The sequence below is a fragment of the Quercus robur genome, chromosome 9 (assembly GCF_932294415.1).
Source record: "Quercus robur chromosome 9, dhQueRobu3.1, whole genome shotgun sequence".
NCBI lineage: Eukaryota > Viridiplantae > Streptophyta > Magnoliopsida > Fagales > Fagaceae > Quercus > Quercus robur.
This window is the reverse complement of record NC_065542.1, coordinates 26,132,133-26,149,865: the sequence shown is the minus strand read 5'-3', so window position 1 is coordinate 26,149,865 and position 17,733 is coordinate 26,132,133. Positions and strand designations below refer to the sequence as shown.

Here is a 17,733-nt window from a genome sequence, read left to right as displayed (position 1 = left end):
AATTCAATTTCAAATTAATAAAATGATGAATTTTTCAATTATGGTTTTCTTATTTTTCCAATAATTAAATAAGTGGCGACTCCATTATAAAACCTTTAATCTAAAGGGAAAAATTTAAATAGTCGAACCTCCATTTTGAGAGGCAATAACACGATTCCACCCATTCACATGGATTTGACCCAACATTCCATAAAAACGAGGCCGGGGGCACAGTCTCTCACACCCATATCTAACGTATATGTTTCAAAGTAGTAACTACGTACCCAAAAAACCATATAATAAGCTTTATCAAAGGCCTTTGGCAATGGCTCTCAACCTACTTACTTCACTCCCTATTTGCTTTATCAAAGTAGTAACTATAAAACTTGTTGATAAAGATCATATAGTATATAATAAAAAGGCAACAAATACACAAAATCTATTTAATTTGATGAAAAAAAAATACTTGCAAGATTGTAGGTAAGGAAGAGAGAAGAAGGGGAAAATATAGCAAACAATTGTAAGGTAGGTAGTAGAAAGAAGAATACACCAAAAAATTGTGTGTGTGTGTGTATATATATAAAGAGAATTTTAAGTTGTGAAGAAGTTAATATGAACAAAAAGAAGGAGTTTTGGTGAAAATCGAATACTTTCTTTTATTACTTTATTATTAGGAAAAAGATGACATACAATGCATATTTATCCAAAAAAAGAAAAAAAAAGAAAAGAAGGATTGTAGTGGAAAAAAATTAACAAAAACGTAGGTTGATCACAATAGTCAATAGTATTCAATTCGATCTTATTTCTTTTTTTTTTTTAATTCTATCTTATTTACTTTTAGGTGTAATTTTAATCTCTTTATTTTATATATAAATATATATATATATATATATGTGGGGCCTGAAATTTGGAATCCCGGCCCACTTCACATTAATAGCCCAAAGCCCAAGCCGAGGAGCCCTACTGCCGAGGAGGTATGAGGAGAACCCCTTGATGGCCCAATAATACAGCCGAGGACAACCTCACGCTCAACGCCTCACAAAACGCCTGAAGAAAATGACAAACTCAGTACAAGAGCAGTACAAGCTAGAAAGCTGCCAGCACCATAACGTGGAGCCCAGCACCTGACAAACCCATACCCCATACCATACTATCCAGCTTTTCCCAACCACTCTGACGTGAAGACTGATAGGACGAGTAACTGTCCCAAACAAGGAGAAACTGACACGTAGATGAAGAAGGGAAATCAAATACTAGTATAAAAGGAGAAAAAGGGGGGGGGGGGACAAAAGGAGGCCCCGGAAAAAGAAGAAAGGAGGAGGAAGAATGGTGAGAATGTGATGCTCCTCAGACTAATCCCGAGGAGTCAAACCTTCCAAACTACACTGATACAAGGCTCAGCTATGCAGTCCAAACTCATCTTTGTATGATCGCTCATGAAACCGGGACCAGACCGAAACCCAACGCCCAAAGGCAGGCCTTTCCAAACCCACTCTCTACAAATCATATTGTTTGGGCCCTTTACACACAAGCCCAACGTCAACCTTGGGTCGTCAAAAATCGTGTCCCTACAATATATATAAATATATATATATATATATATATTTAACTTCTATCCTTTATATATATAGAGAGAGAGAGAGAGAGGTAATTCTATCCTAAGGCTTTGTTGATAATATTTTAGATAGACATAATTGTAGGTTGTAGTTGTATGGCACCACCCAACTAAATTTAATCTCTTTTTGAAATTTTTAGAAAACACTTATTATAGGTTGCATGTTTTGTTAAAACGCTTATTATTATTTTATCCAAAGAAATTGATAAGAACAAATAAACAAAATAATTTTTTTTATCTAAAAATTACTGCAAAAGTTAGGCTTAGAAGCTATAATTATACCAAGTGGCTTCACCAAATTGCAAATTTTTTTTTTTTTTTATATTTTTAAAATATATATATAATTTTTTCTTTTCCTATAATTTCTAAGTTGATAGAAATCTTAATTTGATTATAATCAAAATTATTCATCTAATCCATCTAATCCTTTTCTTTTTAAGTGTAGTGTATTATAATCAAAATTCTTCATCTAATCCATTTAATCCTTTTTTTTTTCTTTTTTCTTTTTTCTTTTTTTACGTATGGTGTATTATAAAAAAATAAAAAATAAATAAAAGTAGCAACTTTCTTATTTTTTATTACTACACTACATGTATTTAGTTGGGTTTTTTTTTTTTTTTCTTTGAGAGGTAAATTTAGTTGGTTGGTTCCATACAACTATAACCTACAAGTGTGTCTATCTAAATATTATCAACAAAGCCTAAAATAATAGGATAGAAAGAAAGAAAAAAAATTCTAAAGCATAAATTATTAAAATGTGTAGTTGTGATGTAAAAATATAGCTAATCACATGAATTTAAAAAAAAAAAAAAAAAAAAAAAAAAAAAAAAAAAAAAAAACGTACGTGATTGATGGCTGTAATCTATAAGGAAATATGATAGCTAGAGTTGTTTTTTTTTTTTTTTTAAATGGAGTTATTATACAGTATATTAGCATTCTCTAACTAAAGTAAAAACCCTAGCTTTCATATACTTGGTACCAAAAAAAATCAAATTAGTAAATAAATAAAATATTTATTAGATATTTTAAGAAGAATTAGTAAATAAATAAAATCAAATTAGAGAAAAGACACCTGCGAAATTTAATTAGAAAAAATCAAACCTAATTTAATTCAAATATGTTTGGTGTTGGGTTGCTTTATAACTCTAAAAATCAAAATATATTTATTAAAACAAAGATGATTATGTTAATTAGACAATTAAAATAATTTATTATAAGTAATATAATTCTATTAAATTTCTTTAAACATTAATTCACAATTTCAAATTTTGTAAACTTTTCAAGTTTGAATAATAGAGTTCCTCTAAAATGAACTTTTTGAAACACTTGACTAAAGAATGTCATGGCACATCTATGCCTGTACAAGATATAGCGTTGAGGTTACATAGCTTATTTTGTTCTCTTTATTTCTACATACAATACAATTTAAATTTATGGTAAGATGATTGCTTTTTATTATCAGACTCAAAATACCCATTTATTTTACAAGTGAAAATCTCCCCAGAAGCTTAATTGAAACCAACACTAAGATAAAACTTTTACTGCACATGTTAAACATGATGTAAAATTGTAAATTATAATAATGGATAGATATACGGGTGAGAATCTCCCAAACAATATATAAAGGCATATATCTAATGTAAGTTTTTATAATAAAAGGAGAGGTACTCATAACTCACAAATACTCATTCTTAATTTACTTTGAAATTCAAAGATGTAGAAATAGTCAGACAGAAAAGAGAGATGAGACAAAACTCATGAGAGAGAGAGAAAATATATATATATATATATATATATATTTGTGATTTGTATTGTTGTTTAGTTTTGGAATGAACGAATTTGTATTGTTGTTTGATTTTAGGCTCCAGGTGTATAAAAACATTTTTAAAAGTAAATTAAATTAATAAAAAAATATTTTATATATATATAATTTTTTTTTTTCCTTGCCGACGGTACATGAGGAGCCGACCAGAGGTACCCACGTCCAACTAGCCACACCAAGACAAAACTTTTATTACAAATGTTAATAATAACGGATAGATATACGGATCGATGATCGAGAATCTCCCAAGCCTATATTAAGGCACATATCTAACGTACAAGTTTCAAAGTAATAATTACGTACCCAAAAAACCATAATAATCTTTATCAATGGCTCTCAACCTACTTGCTTCACTCCCTATCTGCAATTTCCCAAGAGCAGCTCTCCCATCTAGAGGTCCCACCCATTTCAAATCACTTGTAACAAGCAGAAGTGACATTGTTCCTAGTTCTGTCCAGTGCAAGGTCTCCAACAAAATTTCAAGTAGTAATGATATTGTTCGGCGATCAGCTAATTACCCACCTCCCATTTGGGACTATGATTACATTCAGTCATTGAGAAGTGAATATCTAGTACGTACAGAATATATAGTATTGTTTTCATTGTTAGATTTACTAGTACTTTAATTATTACTGGAAACTGATCAATGGGGTCATGTTAATTATAATATTGTGATGTAGGGAAAAGAGTACACAGGGCAAGTTAACAAGTTGAAGCAACAAGTGAGGATGATGCTTCACAAAGTGGTGGGTCCTTTAGAACAATTGGAGTTGATAGATACTTTGCAAAGACTAGGATTGTCTTATCACTTTGAGAGTGAAATGAAGAGAATCTTGGAAGGTCTATACAACAATGATCATTGTGATGATACATGGAAGGAGGAGAATTTATATATCACAACTCTTAAATTTCGACTGCTTAGACAACATGGATATAAGGTGTCTGAAGGTAATTAAGAAAAATTTTGATTTCATAGATTGGATATTTATTACTTACCAGTGTTTTTAACCTGTAATGCACTTTTGCCCCCTTATTTTTTGAATTGTTTTCATTTTGAGATTTTACGTTTCAAAATTTCCATTTTTTGTTTTGCAAATTTTGTTTCATTTTTAAATTGAACATATTCATTTCTATTAGCAATATGACTGTTGAGTTTTGATACTCTAAATTGTGCAAATATGATTGGATTGGATTGTTTGAGTGTATGTTGTGCAGGCATGTGCACAGCATGTGCACAGAAGGAACTTGTATATATATAACTAATTATGAGAAGTTTCAATTGCAACTTGAGTAGTCCTTTTAGGGTGTAATTAAGCACAGATGTGGCTAGACCTCAAAAGTTCACAAATTAGGGTAAATTTAATAATTTTTTGTTAGAAACTAAACAAAAATAACAAGCTAGTCCCAAGTTTTTTGGGGTGATCCTTAATAAATCAGTCATGATTGACAATATATATTATTTTCTGTCATTTTATTCTATACAAAACATTCTATTGTCACTTCCTTATTTGATAAATATTTTTTATTATTTTGACTAATGACATCTACAACACAAAAAACAATAAAAATAGATACAACTTACTTGAATTTGGTTTTGTGCATCAATGAATCTTCGATGACTATACACCTCGATGGGATAAAAAAGTGTGAATAATGCTACAAGCACAAATTATTTTAAAACATTTCTACAAATTGTTGATGTAACAAATTCTTACATGAGCTTACCACTAACATCATTTTATACATACCAATAATCACCCATCGCATCAACAATTAGTAAAAAAAAAATTGTAAAATAATTTGTCACTATAACATTACTCAAAAGTGCATTACACATCATAATTACACATTCAATACTTGATAACATTCTTCTTGAGCCCTTAGAACACCCTTTAATGATTGTTGGGTTGCTGAGTGCAGAAGTTTCCAATAGTTACATGGAGGGAGGGAGTTTTAAGAGATATCTTTGTGATGATACCAAGGGAATCCTATCCTTGTATGAAGCGTCATTCCTTTCAATAGACGGTGAGAATAGCTTGGATGAAGCAAGAGAATTCTCAAAAAAACATCTCCAAGAATTTGTCAACCATAATAATGATCAATATCTTTCTACCATGGTGAGCCATGCCTTGGAGCTTCCACTACATTGGAGGATATTAAGAGTGGAAGCGAGATGGTTCATTGATGTATATAGGAGCAAAGAAGACATGAATCCTATCTTGCTTGAGCTTGCAAAACTGGATTTCAACATGGTGCAAGCAACCCACCAGGAAGATCTCAAACAAGTGTCAAGGTCAAAAGCTTGTTAATACTCATTCTATAAATTCAGCTGCATTTGATATATAATTCTTGATTGGTATCATATTTATTGACAGCCCTGGGATCTTCCAAGTTAGAAGGATGACTATATAGAAATTGAAGCATAAAATGATAAATACTAAAATTAAAATCAAAACTCATGGCAAAAATAACAAATAATAAAATTAGTTATAGCCAAAATATTAAAATTAAAGCTAGTATTTAACTTACCTGATTCGAAACATAAGAAAATGCATTGAAATAAAAAGAAAATTGACATTCTCTTGTTTCTTTCAAATAAAGGTGGTGGAGGAGCATTGGCCTAGGAGAAAAGCTAAGCTTTGTGAGAAATAGGCTGACAGAGAATTTCTTCTGGACAGTGGGGTGTACATTTCATCCTCAGTTTGGTTATTCTCGAAGAATCTCAACAAAGGCCAATCTAATCATTACAGTAATAGATGATGTTTATGATGTGTATGGCACTTTGGATGAACTTGAGCTCTTCACGGATGCTGTTGAGAGGTTAGCATTAATAGAAATAGGCCTTGAATGCTTCAAAGCTATCTTTGACATAATAACTTAAGTGAACCTTTTGTGATTTCAGTTGGAATATCAATACAATGGATGGGCTCCCAGATTATATGAAGATGTGTTTCCTTGCTCTACAAAATTTAGTTAATGAAATGGCTTTTGATACACTTAAGGAACAAGGATTCCACATCTTTCAATATTTTAAAAAATCAGTATGACCTTGACTTATAAATTCATCTATACTAATCTTTTAATATCTTCTTCTTGAACACAAGATATGTTATACTAGCTCTAATTCATTGTTCCTTCATAATTATTTCAGTGGGCAAATTTATGTAGAGCTTATTTGTTGGAAGCAAAGTGGTACTATAATGGATATACCCCTAGCCTTCAAGAATACCTTGATAATGCATGGGTATCAGTGTCAGTGCCAACTATACTATTGAATACTTATTTTTCAGCCACAAATCCAATAACAAAGGAAGCCATAGATTTCTTCGAAGAATGCCCCAACATAATACGTTGGTCATCAATGATTATACGACTTATAGATGATCTTGGAACATCTAAGGTATGTAGAACACACTATCCTAAGAGTATCATCAACCAAAATTTCACACAGTTATTAATTTAAACCCTTACAATCTTTTCATTTTTTTTTTTTTTTGAATCAGTTTGAGTTAGAAAGAGGTGATGTCCCTAAATCAATTCAATGTTACATGAATGAAACTGGTGCTAGTGAAGAAGATGCCTATGAATACATTAGGTGTTTGATTAGTGCAATATGGAAGAAGATAAATAAAGAACAAGCTAAGAATTCTCCCTTCTCTAACACATTTATTGAAATTATATTCAACATTGTAAGGGTGGCCCATTGCACGTACCAGTATGGAGATGGACATGGTGTTGGAAATCACGAAACTAAGGATTGTTTATTATCATTATTTTTTCAGCCCATTCCACTACATAGAGATTGACATGATGAATTATTGATATATAAGGATGCAGATTTGAAGTTTTATTTCATCAATTGTATTACATATTACCTTTGAGATTTATGAGTGAGTTAGTTTGTGTTTGTGAGTGTTTTACTTATGTCGATGAGTTTTGGGGAAGTTGTTTGTGTATGTGAGAGTTTGTGAATTTAGTTTGCCATGTTTGATTGAATGTAATTCTAACCCCTGTAGACCATGTCATTCATTGTGAACTTCAGTTGGAATTATATGGAGATGTAGGCTTGGAGTTGGGCAAACCATGTTAAATATTGTTCTCTTGTCTAATTGTTTTATTTTCTTATTTGTGCAAAAGTGTTTTTGCTAGCCCTAAATCACAACAAATTAGTATCAAATCTCAAAGTTTGGTCTTGGTAAAGTTCAAAAAAAATTTTATGTTAGTGTATTTTCAGTAGCTTAATTGCATAATATTAAGCTAATCAAAACATATAATTTTTTGGTAACTTTTATGTCAAATGTATGATAAAAAGCTATAAACTTCTAACTTAAAAAAAAATAAAATAAATAAAAAGAAAGAAAGAAAGAAAGAAAGAAAGAAAGAAAGAAGAAGAGAGAGAGAGAGAGAGAGAGAGAGAGAGAAAAGAAGCTAAAAACTAGCTTATTTCTAAATGAAGCAAAAAGTTAGATTATTCGTAAAAAAAAGGATTAGACAAAAGGCAAATGGCAAAAAGTTTTTTGCCTTTTCCCAAACACTGTTAGTTACACGGTCATTACCTCCTCTACTTAATGCATTCTTTGATGCCTATTACATAGGGAGTCTTTTGTGTTTATCTCAGTAAGAACTTATTCTCTTAGAGCTTCCAAAATCAACCTACAGTTGCTCGTTCAATCACCAAAGTGAAGTATAAAGCTATTGTCAACACCGCTACTGAATTATTATCTATTCAATCTCTTTAACGTGATCCTGGCATCCCCCAACCTCGTCCACCCTAGTTATAGTCCGACAATATTGGTGCATGTACCTCACTGCTAATCTTATTTTCATGCTCGCATGAAGCATGTTTAAATTGATTTTCACTTTGTTTGGGACAAAGTTGCAACTATGGCCTTGGATGCCTAATTGATTTTCAGTTTGTTTCATCACTTTTTCATTGGCTGATTTTTAAACTTAACGGTTTGGAATTTCACCTAATTCCTAGAAACCTGTGAGATGAAAAAATAGAGAAAATTATGCAAAGAAACAATCACAATTACGTAATTTGACAATGTACGTACATTCACAGAGTTGCAACAGTTTCACTATTTCATAGAGGAAATATAGAAGCAGTAATATAGTACATAAATACAGCAAACCTTTGGCTCTATGGACAAAGCCTCACAAAAAATCTCATTTAAAACCCTAACGCTTCCATGTTGGGTTAGATCACAAACTACATCGAATAAAAACTAGGCTCCACATAGTCCAACTTCAACATCTGTCTACCCCTAGCCTATTGAGCTTGCGCCAGAATGGAGGGGGGTAATTGAAGCATAGCTATCAAATAAGCCCAAGCTAACCGAATGAAATACAACACCAAAGAAGATTTAGATCAGTTCAAACTTCAAAGTTAGCAAAATAATAGGAACTTCTCACACCTCATCTATCCGAAGGGCAAGTCTAATGTTGCAAGCTAAGATGAACAAGTACTGAAATGTAGAGAGACAAACCTTCAGGGTCCAAAACAGAGGAGTGGAAGGATTGCATTAGTTATAGCAATATGACAGTCCTTCAGTCCAGAACAGCTTGTGCGACTTGTAGTTTAGGATCAGTTCATTTCTGTAGTTTAGTAGTTATTTATACATGTACATGTGTAATAATTTGGTTGGTTATGCTGCTTAGATCCGTATAATGTGGAGTTAGGAGTTAGTTTTTGCTTCAGCTTTTGTATCAACACTAGTATAAAATAGCTCTTATACAATCATTTCCTAATTAATACAAACTCTTGTACAATCATTTCCTAATTAATATAATCAGAGTTTTAGGCTCTTTTAGATATACACCACTGTAAGTTTCTTTAAAAAACTTTCTCCCCTCTCTCCGTGTGTATGTGTTAAAAAATACTTAGTATTCTCAAAAAAAAAAATTATATAATCAAAGTTTACTTTGACAAATTCTCACATCATCTATAACTCATATTTTGAACTCATTGTAGTCTGTCTAAATACCTTATCAAGTGTAACTGTTTTGTCTATTTAATGAAATCATTTTCCCAAGATTCAAGTGTGGAAACCAAAACGCATTCAAACAATATTCTGATATTATAAGTATTGATAGATGTAACACTTAGGAGTGAACGTTTTGGTTGTGGCCCTACATTGTTGTGTTGTTTGTGGATGACTCGGTAGTGCCCCTTTTTCTACTTCCTAAGTATGACTATGAGTATGAGTTTTCCCAGTCTTAGATACTACTTGCCAAGTCTTGCGTTTTGGTAGTGACATGTACAATGTTTGACAAGTGAGATGTTGCTATGAAAGAAATACCATGGTTGTAGACAAAGATTAAAATAGAAGATTTTCCATTCCTACATCATATTTCGTCACACTCATGTCTCTCACACGATGAGTGGAATGGTTCTTCCTCATTAATTTTAAATTCAATAGTAACGCAATCTAATTCAACTCGCTCTCCAGATTTGAACTTTCATTTAAATAATTTGGCATGGACCAGCTTGTTCATATTCATAAGAATCCGACTAAATTAATTATTGCCGAAGGTTTGTCTGCCACTCAAACCAGGTCTTCAATTGGGCTAAGAGAGAGAGTCAAAGAGAGAAAGATGAGTTTTACACACTCAATTTTATTATTATAAAACTAGTGTTACGCCACCGGGCGCCGTGCAATGCCCGGCTTAATTAAAATTTGAAGTAAATAAATTGAAATCATATTAATTATTAGTGAGTCACTTGACATTTTCATAGAATTTTACCAAAAGTAAATTAATATCTTAATAATTAATAAGTCACATAACAAAACCACACAATATAATATGTAAAGTTTACTATATTAAAATATAAAATTATAGATATTAGAATCTTATTTTAGATTATATGAAAAATTTTGGGAATAGAATATAAAATTATAAATATTAGAATCTTATTTTACATTAGTCCACTCATCAGATGTTAAAATTCAAAGTTTCAAACCATGCATTTCTGACAATATAAAATTTAACAATTGACCCACTGAATGCTGATTTAGATGGATTTCTTGTCATTTATATCTTCTGCTGCTGTGAAGAGTCATAGAGGTAATTAAATGAGTGTAGCCCATGGCAAACATTATATATCTTAGGAAATAGTACAAAAATAATAGAAAAACTGAAAAAGAAGGGCAAAAAGTCTTGTAACCCATTTTCAGAAATAAAACCATTTGAATGAGTTAGGCTGCTGTTTTTTTTTTTTTTTTTTCTATGTATCATGCCAGGCATTCTTAAGCATTCGAGGCATAACTGTTATGGTCAAATCGTGGGAGGAGAACTTGTTTAACAAGTTAATGTATATTTGTGATTTTTAATGTCACTGCTAGCTATATATATAGGACATTCTTCCTTGGTCTTCTCTATCTCTTAACCAAGGAACTATAATGTATTTCACAACCTTTGCTCGTAGGAAAATCAACATGCTCATGAAAAAACTAGGTTTATTCAGTCATTCAAAGAACTCGTACAATCGAATTGACTCTACTGAAAGCTCCAAGACCCGCAAAGTTCTAAAAGGTCATATAGGTATGTACGTGGGAGAAGAGAGGAAGAGATACGAAGTTCCAGTGAAGTATCTATCATTACCAGCATTCCAAGAATTGTTTGTGCAGTCACAAGAAGATGAGCTTGAAGCAAAAATAGAAGGTCCCATGATGCTTGCATGCAAAACAGAAGAATTTGATCAGTTATTAAAGCTAGCCAAGGTATCTTCACAATCCTAGAAACTGGTTCTTATGCATGCACGTAGATTGTTGAGAATTTATAATTTGGATTCATCAATTGCTTTCATGTATTAAAAAAACAAAGTCTCGTCTACCTATTCTGTCAAAAAAAAAAAAAGTCTTTTAACTCTTGGAAAACTTTCCTTCTTTTTTTTTTTCTTTTTTTTTTTTTTAATGAAGGAAAAAACTTGCTATTTTGTTTCTCGATTTATCTTTGCAATCTTTTTTACTCTCTCTTCCTTTTTCCTTTCTATTCATTACTAAACCACTAAACATGATATTTTTAGAATCTAGCTACCCGATAATTATTAGTGTGCGTTTTGGATTAATTTATTTTCATCAACTTACTTAACATAATTAGTTTATAATTAATATGAAAGTATAATCGTAATTAAAAAAATCACTACTTTAAAACGTTATACATTCTCCCTTGATCAAGAAAAAAAAAAAAAAAAAAGCTCATCCATATGATGTCTTAGTCTTATTCATGTGAGAGAATGATAAGAAAATGCCTTATTCTTGCGTAAAAACCCCTAACATATATACTTAATATGATAAATTCATATGATTAGACTTTTTTATTTTCCAAATTGTCTTGTGCGTGTGTATACTATACACTAGTCCAGATCTGCGTGAGGCACGTAAATATGTGATTATTTTTTAATGTGATATAATGTATAGTTTGAGCTCTGAAATTTTTGAAATATAATGTATTTAAACTATATGTCTTTAAAAGAAGTAGATTCAGTTACCTACACAGGTATCCCAATACTCAACGTTTTTCTCTTTCTGATTCTCAAAAAAAAAAAAAAAAAAACACGTTTTTCTCTTTCTTGATTGCATATAAGCAATTAAGCATCACCATTTATGTTCATTGACTCTCTCTCCAAGTGCAACAATTTTTTCAAGATTTTTTTTTTTTTTTTTTTTGTTTATCTTTTTATCTACAAATGTACATTTCTATTTAATCTTTCTATATCAATTACTCTTTATTTGCATATTTTAGGAGCATTTCGTTAATGTTGTTATTTTTTAAACAGGCTATATTCTCCAAATTTGTGTCAAAGTAGGCTATGTTTTTCTAGATTTTATTCTTTACAATTGAACTTTCTTAGATTTAAATTTATTATTTTGATGCATTTTAAATTTCTCATTCTCTTAAGAAAATTATCATAATCATCAAAGCCATCACAAATACATAAAATTATCTAACTTAAAATTAAAACAAAATCAAAGGCATAAGAGATAAACTTTTTAATACTCAATTAGTATGTAAATGAATTTGGTAGGCACATTCATATATATAGCCAGGTAGATTGTTTTTTTTTTATATAAACTCAAACTCTCACTTCCAAAACAATTAAATATTAATTTAAACTAAAATCAAACCAAAGTCACAAAAGGGAGAAAGATGACTTGTGATGGGGAATTAAGAAACACAGTACCAAAACACCAACCCGCATCAACCCAAACAAAGCGGTCAACCACACAAAAAGCCATCAACCCAAAGTTGAGCTATAAGAGAATAAATAAATTCTACCAAAAGAAAGAAGAATATATAGAGAGAGAGAGAGAGAGAGAGAGGCGCAAGGGGAGGAATGGTTTGAAAAGAAGATAGGGAGGAGAATAACTGGAAGAAAAAAGTAGGAGAAAAGGTTAAAGGAAAAGTAACGTAAGATGGAGGCAGGGCCGGCCCTGAGCCTAGGCCATTTAGGCTATGGCCTAAGGCCTCCTGACAAAAGAAGGCCCCCAAATATGGGGGGTAAGTTTTTTTTTTTTTTTTTTTGAAATAAAATAAAAAGTGTGAATTAAGTGTATAATTTATCCCAATCTTAAGAAGGCCTAAAATATTAGAGTTATGTTAGTATATTACAAATTCTATTATATAGGTCTTACAAATTGATATGTCACCAATGAAGTAATTCAATACTCATTTATTCTTTTGTTGAAGTGCCACCTCATTGACACGTCAATTTGTAAGCTTTTTGTAGTAAAATTTGTAATAAATTTAGCATTTTCTCCACAAAAAAAAAATAAATAAATAAATAAATAATAATAATAAAAATACAACACAGTCACCATTAAGTGTATGAAAAATGCTAAAGCTAGTACAAATTTTAGGAAAACAAATTTACAAACTGATGTAACAGAATATGATTGGTGTTACTTAAATAATATAATAAAATGAATGTTTAAATAACTTTTCTTTTATTGGTGATATGCCAATTTGTAAAATTTATATTGTAATTATCATTAGCTCACTTTGAGTGAATTAGTCATATTAATAAGTAAGAATTAATAATGGATTTGAAATTAAATAAAATTAAATAAATATTATTTAAGTGATATTTAGATGTAAAAAGGCCCCTATAAAATTCTCACCTTAGGCCTCAAACAATCTTGGGCCAGCCACAAAATGAAGAATAGTTGGAGAATAAACAATCTTGGGCCAGCCACAAAATGGAGAAGAATAGTTGGAGAATAAAGTAACTGTAAGGTGAGGAGTAATGAGGGAAAATAGTCACACACACGCACAACAACAACAAAAAGAGGAGAGGAATGGTTTGAAACATGTGACTTAGCACAACAAGGTATTAGCAAAATTAATTGTTAATTGTGCGGGAGTGTGTGAAGGGATGAGTTTGAGCCCTCTTCTGAATGGGCCCGACACGAGGACACCAACCTAGGAATGCCATTGACAGTTGCAGGGATGGAACTACTAAAGGGCTAAGGCCGGCCACCCCCCCCCCCCCCAAATGTTTGGAAAAAATATATACTAGTATGTATATTAACAAAAAGAATTTTAATTCTAGCTCTTAAATTTCCATACTTGGCCCCCTCCCCAAAAAATTTACAAACTAACCCAAGAAATTCAACAAATAGATAACAAGAAAATTTTATTTAAAAAAAATGCACATATCCAGATAATAAGAAAAATCTTTGGACAAATCTTAAATCCAGTCTAAGCAAAAACAATAACAATAAATCAATTACAAATCCTAGTAAAAAAAAATTACATAAACTCAATAACTTTTACCCAATTTTTCTCTCTCACTTGAGAGCTCTATGCCCCTCGCAAATGGCTCCAGCCTTATAGCCATAGAAACAACTCCTATGCCACGTATTGATCACTTCATCCACACATTAGTTAGACCTTGAAAATATTAAGACGTGTCAATTAACTTACAAAACTCTTAATTATAAAATCCTATTATTAAATTTTTTTCAAAAGAAAAAATACAAATAATAATAAATAAATTAATGCTAATAATACAACTTTTTCAACCTCTAATATTAATATTCCAATTTTTTAAAATCTTTGAACAAAGAATTTCTACCCTCTTTGAATCTTGGTTCGTCCCTAAACTGTTGATCAAAGAAGGAAGAATTCTAGGCATGGCCTTTGGAATAGGGAACGGTGGAGATTGAGATTGAAAAGTAGTCAAGGAGAAAGGCTAGGTTAGGTTAGGAAGAGACATATGAGAGAAATAATAATCACTTCTGCATTAATTACTCTCACCAACCAACAGTCACTCAGGATTAAATGCTAAATAACCCGTCTAAACAATAAAGCAATCTTCAGCAAGCCTATTACTACTACTACTACTACTACTAAAAATAGGTAAAAGGACAGCTGATAGGAAAACAGCCCACTATGCATCCCCCGTTCGTGGGGAGCTGCACCATCCACTAGTATAAATACCCCACCTACTTCAACAAAGGGGACACCAAAAAATAAAAAGGGTTGACAAGTGGAAGAGAGGTAAAGAGGATTACAATAGAATCGGAGCTTCTGAGGAAAGGGAGAGAGAGTTTAGAGGGAGAGAGCCATCTTTGTTATGGTTAGGGAGGTGCTACTTAAACATAAAACAGATTGAATGGAGTAACCCCCACTGAACAAGCCAATCTCTGTTAGTGACCTTTAAATTATCACAAGAAAGTCAATTCTGTTCTTTTTATTTTTCTTTTTCATGGTGAGGCACTTCAAGAGTAATCTTTATCGAAAATATATATATAAATAAATAAATAAAAAGTAATCTTTGCACGGATGCGATGTGTGTAACACAAGCAAGTTGACATAAGTTGAGGGCCAATCCAAGCTCAACTCAAAGAACATGATACTCTGCCCAAAAGCCCAACCCTGCAGCACAAATTGCACTCAACTTGATTTCTTTAAGCAAGTCATGGATGGGTTGCGATTAGGCCATGCAGTAAATTATTCGTTGAGGGTTAAAATTACGCTCATTCATATTCTTTGGCTGATATAACTACGTAGTTTTTAATTCTAATGCAATTAATTGAGTATGTTTCTGCAGGTGCAATAATAAAAGAGTTTGCGCTGTTGCCTGTCAATAACAATCTTGAGAGCTGCCACTTCATATTGAAGTACAGAAGTTAAAACCGTGCCCATATCTCCTCTCCCAAGATTTACTTCTGAGAGACTAACAGAGGATCTTTTTTTTTTCTTTTTTTTTTGTTATAAGAAAAGTGTTCAAATAAAGGATCATGTTACTAAGCAAATGGTCTGTTATCCAAAACAGAATTTTTTTTATTAATTATTATTATTGTTATTATATTATGGGGTGTTGGAGATTTTATCAAATCAAAGAATAATAATGAAAGAACAAAATGAACACTTCAAGTAAATAGAAATTAATGATTGACTTGGAGGTACAATTGAATGTTATCCTTAGACAATATTATTTGTCCCCATATGCAAGTTGCTAAAGGATTTCTACAAACTTGTTCTCAGGATACAACCAAGTTTTTGGGTTCTACAAGTAGCAATTTTAAAGAATACTCACAGGATTTCTTGGGTTATTTTTCAAGTGAACATAAGCCTCTATTTATACCCATAAGGCTATATTTCATCAAAAGGCACGCATGGAGAGTCAAAATGATTCATAAAACCGTTCACAAAGCTTGATACCTCTTCAAACATTCAGAACAGTTACTAGAAAATTCTGCAAAAATCCTGTTTTACGTTTCTCGATCAGTCGAAAGTTTCTTTCAATCGATCAAGTGCTCTTTTCAATCGATCGAACAGGAATCAAATAGCGATCAATTCATCCAAAGGCTCCAAGATTATTTTCTTACCATTTCAATCGATCGAGCCAAAACTTCGACTAATCGAAAATGTTGAATTTCAAATTTTCACTTAAAAAATTTTAGAACTTGAATTTTCACTTTAACAACTTTATGAAACAATATTCTCCAAACTCAAAAAACATTATTACAACCTATCCATGAATATACCTATATATACAAAATGGGGGAGAACTAGGGTGTTTCTTCTAGTTTCTTCTTCTGTCAGGACACACGCTAGAACAAACTAAAATACATAATGTGTTTGATTAGTGCAACATAGAAGAAGATGAATAAAGAATGAACAGTAACTTCTCCCTACTTTAAAACATTTATTGAAATTGTATTCAACCTTAGAATGATGCATGTACCAATATAGAGATGGGCAAGGTGTTGGAAACCATGAAACGAAGGACCATTTATCATCATTATTTGTTCACTCCATTCCACTATATAGAGATCAACATGATGAATTTTTTATATATAAGGATGCAGGGATGAACCCAGGATTTCAAGTCCGAGGGGCTGGAGTATAAGTAAAAAAAAAATTAATCCAAATAAGCATTCATATAGCTAGTGACGATTCTAGAAATATTTTTAAGGTGGTCATTAAGAAACTTAAGTTATGTGAATAAAATCATAGCAATGACATAACTTGGAACTTGTCTTTGGGGGCGCCAAATGAAAATGAGATTTGTATATATATGTTATTTTCATAATTTATATAATAGTCTAAAGTATAATGTAAATACCATTCAATATATAAGTTAATTATTTTATAACTCAACATTAGAATCCAAAAGTATAGTATTCTTTTTAAAAATATCATCATGAATAGATCAAATAGTTTTTAACTTGCTTATGGGATTAGATTCGAAACTAGATTATTATCCATTAAGTACTTAATGACTAATATATGAAAAAAAATACTAATAAGTTAAAGTTGCAAAGTAGACAAACAATTCTTGAAATTAAATGCATTAAAAAAAATCTAATCAAGTAATGATTTGCACATTTTAGTGTTTTTTTTTATTATATATTTTTATCTATTTTAAAAGTAGCTTATTTTATATATATTTATATATATATATATATATATATATATTGTTAATATGTTATATAATAATATAATTAATTTAATAAAAATCAAGAAAAGTCATACCTATCCCAATATACCATACATGTGTGTGGTGGGAAAATAAAAGAGAAACAAAAGAAGAAAAAAGAGAGAGCAAACAACTGAAACTAAAACATGTGGACCATGGTTGTAAATCTAATCCATACACATGGATTATGGTTGTAATTCCTGGAGCAATCTAATCAGTAAGTAAAGAAGAAAACAAGCAAGAGCAAACAGACCAAACTTAGCGAGTTAGGAGACTCTGGACGCCAGAGATTAAGACATAAGGGAGACAAACAGATAGAAAAAAAATTAGAAGAGTCAAAGGCTCACAAATGCAGATCTTTAATATGCTGAAGGTTGGTAATAT

The 17,733-nt window shown here is 31.2% G+C and overlaps 2 protein-coding genes across 2 annotated transcripts; both read left to right on the top strand.

Annotated features, from left to right (window-relative positions):
- The first annotated feature begins 3,695 nt into the window (after positions 1-3,695).
- Positions 3,696-7,487, top strand: LOC126700093 (myrcene synthase, chloroplastic-like). The gene is made up of 7 exons (XM_050398081.1): positions 3,696-3,988; positions 4,097-4,364; positions 5,337-5,709; positions 6,018-6,236; positions 6,319-6,457; positions 6,568-6,816; positions 6,920-7,487. Exons 1-7 carry the CDS (start codon positions 3,746-3,748, stop codon positions 7,220-7,222), a joined length of 1,794 nt encoding a protein of 597 aa, XP_050254038.1. The 5' UTR covers positions 3,696-3,745; the 3' UTR covers positions 7,223-7,487.
- Positions 7,488-10,709: 3,222 nt separating this feature from the next.
- LOC126700091 (auxin-induced protein 15A-like) lies at positions 10,710-15,604 on the top strand. Its single transcript, XM_050398079.1, has 2 exons — positions 10,710-11,140; positions 15,475-15,604. Exons 1-2 carry the CDS (start codon positions 10,820-10,822, stop codon positions 15,481-15,483), a joined length of 330 nt encoding a protein of 109 aa, XP_050254036.1. The 5' UTR covers positions 10,710-10,819; the 3' UTR covers positions 15,484-15,604.
- Positions 15,605-17,733: the final 2,129 nt, after the last annotated feature.

What these genes read in the sequence shown, in the direction of transcription:
- LOC126700091 (XM_050398079.1), top strand. Translation starts at nt 10,820, where the DNA reads ATGTATTTCACAACCTTTGCTCGTAGGAAAATCAACATGCTCATGAAA.
- LOC126700093 (XM_050398081.1), top strand. Translation starts at nt 3,746, where the DNA reads ATGGCTCTCAACCTACTTGCTTCACTCCCTATCTGCAATTTCCCAAGA. An exon ending in TGGATATAAGGTGTCTGAAG is followed by an intron (nt 4,365 to 5,336) that starts GTAATTAAGAAA and finishes TGCTGAGTGCAG; the next exon opens with AAGTTTCCAATAGTTACATG. An exon ending in GATCTCAAACAAGTGTCAAG is followed by an intron (nt 5,710 to 6,017) that starts GTCAAAAGCTTG and finishes TTTCAAATAAAG; the next exon opens with GTGGTGGAGGAGCATTGGCC.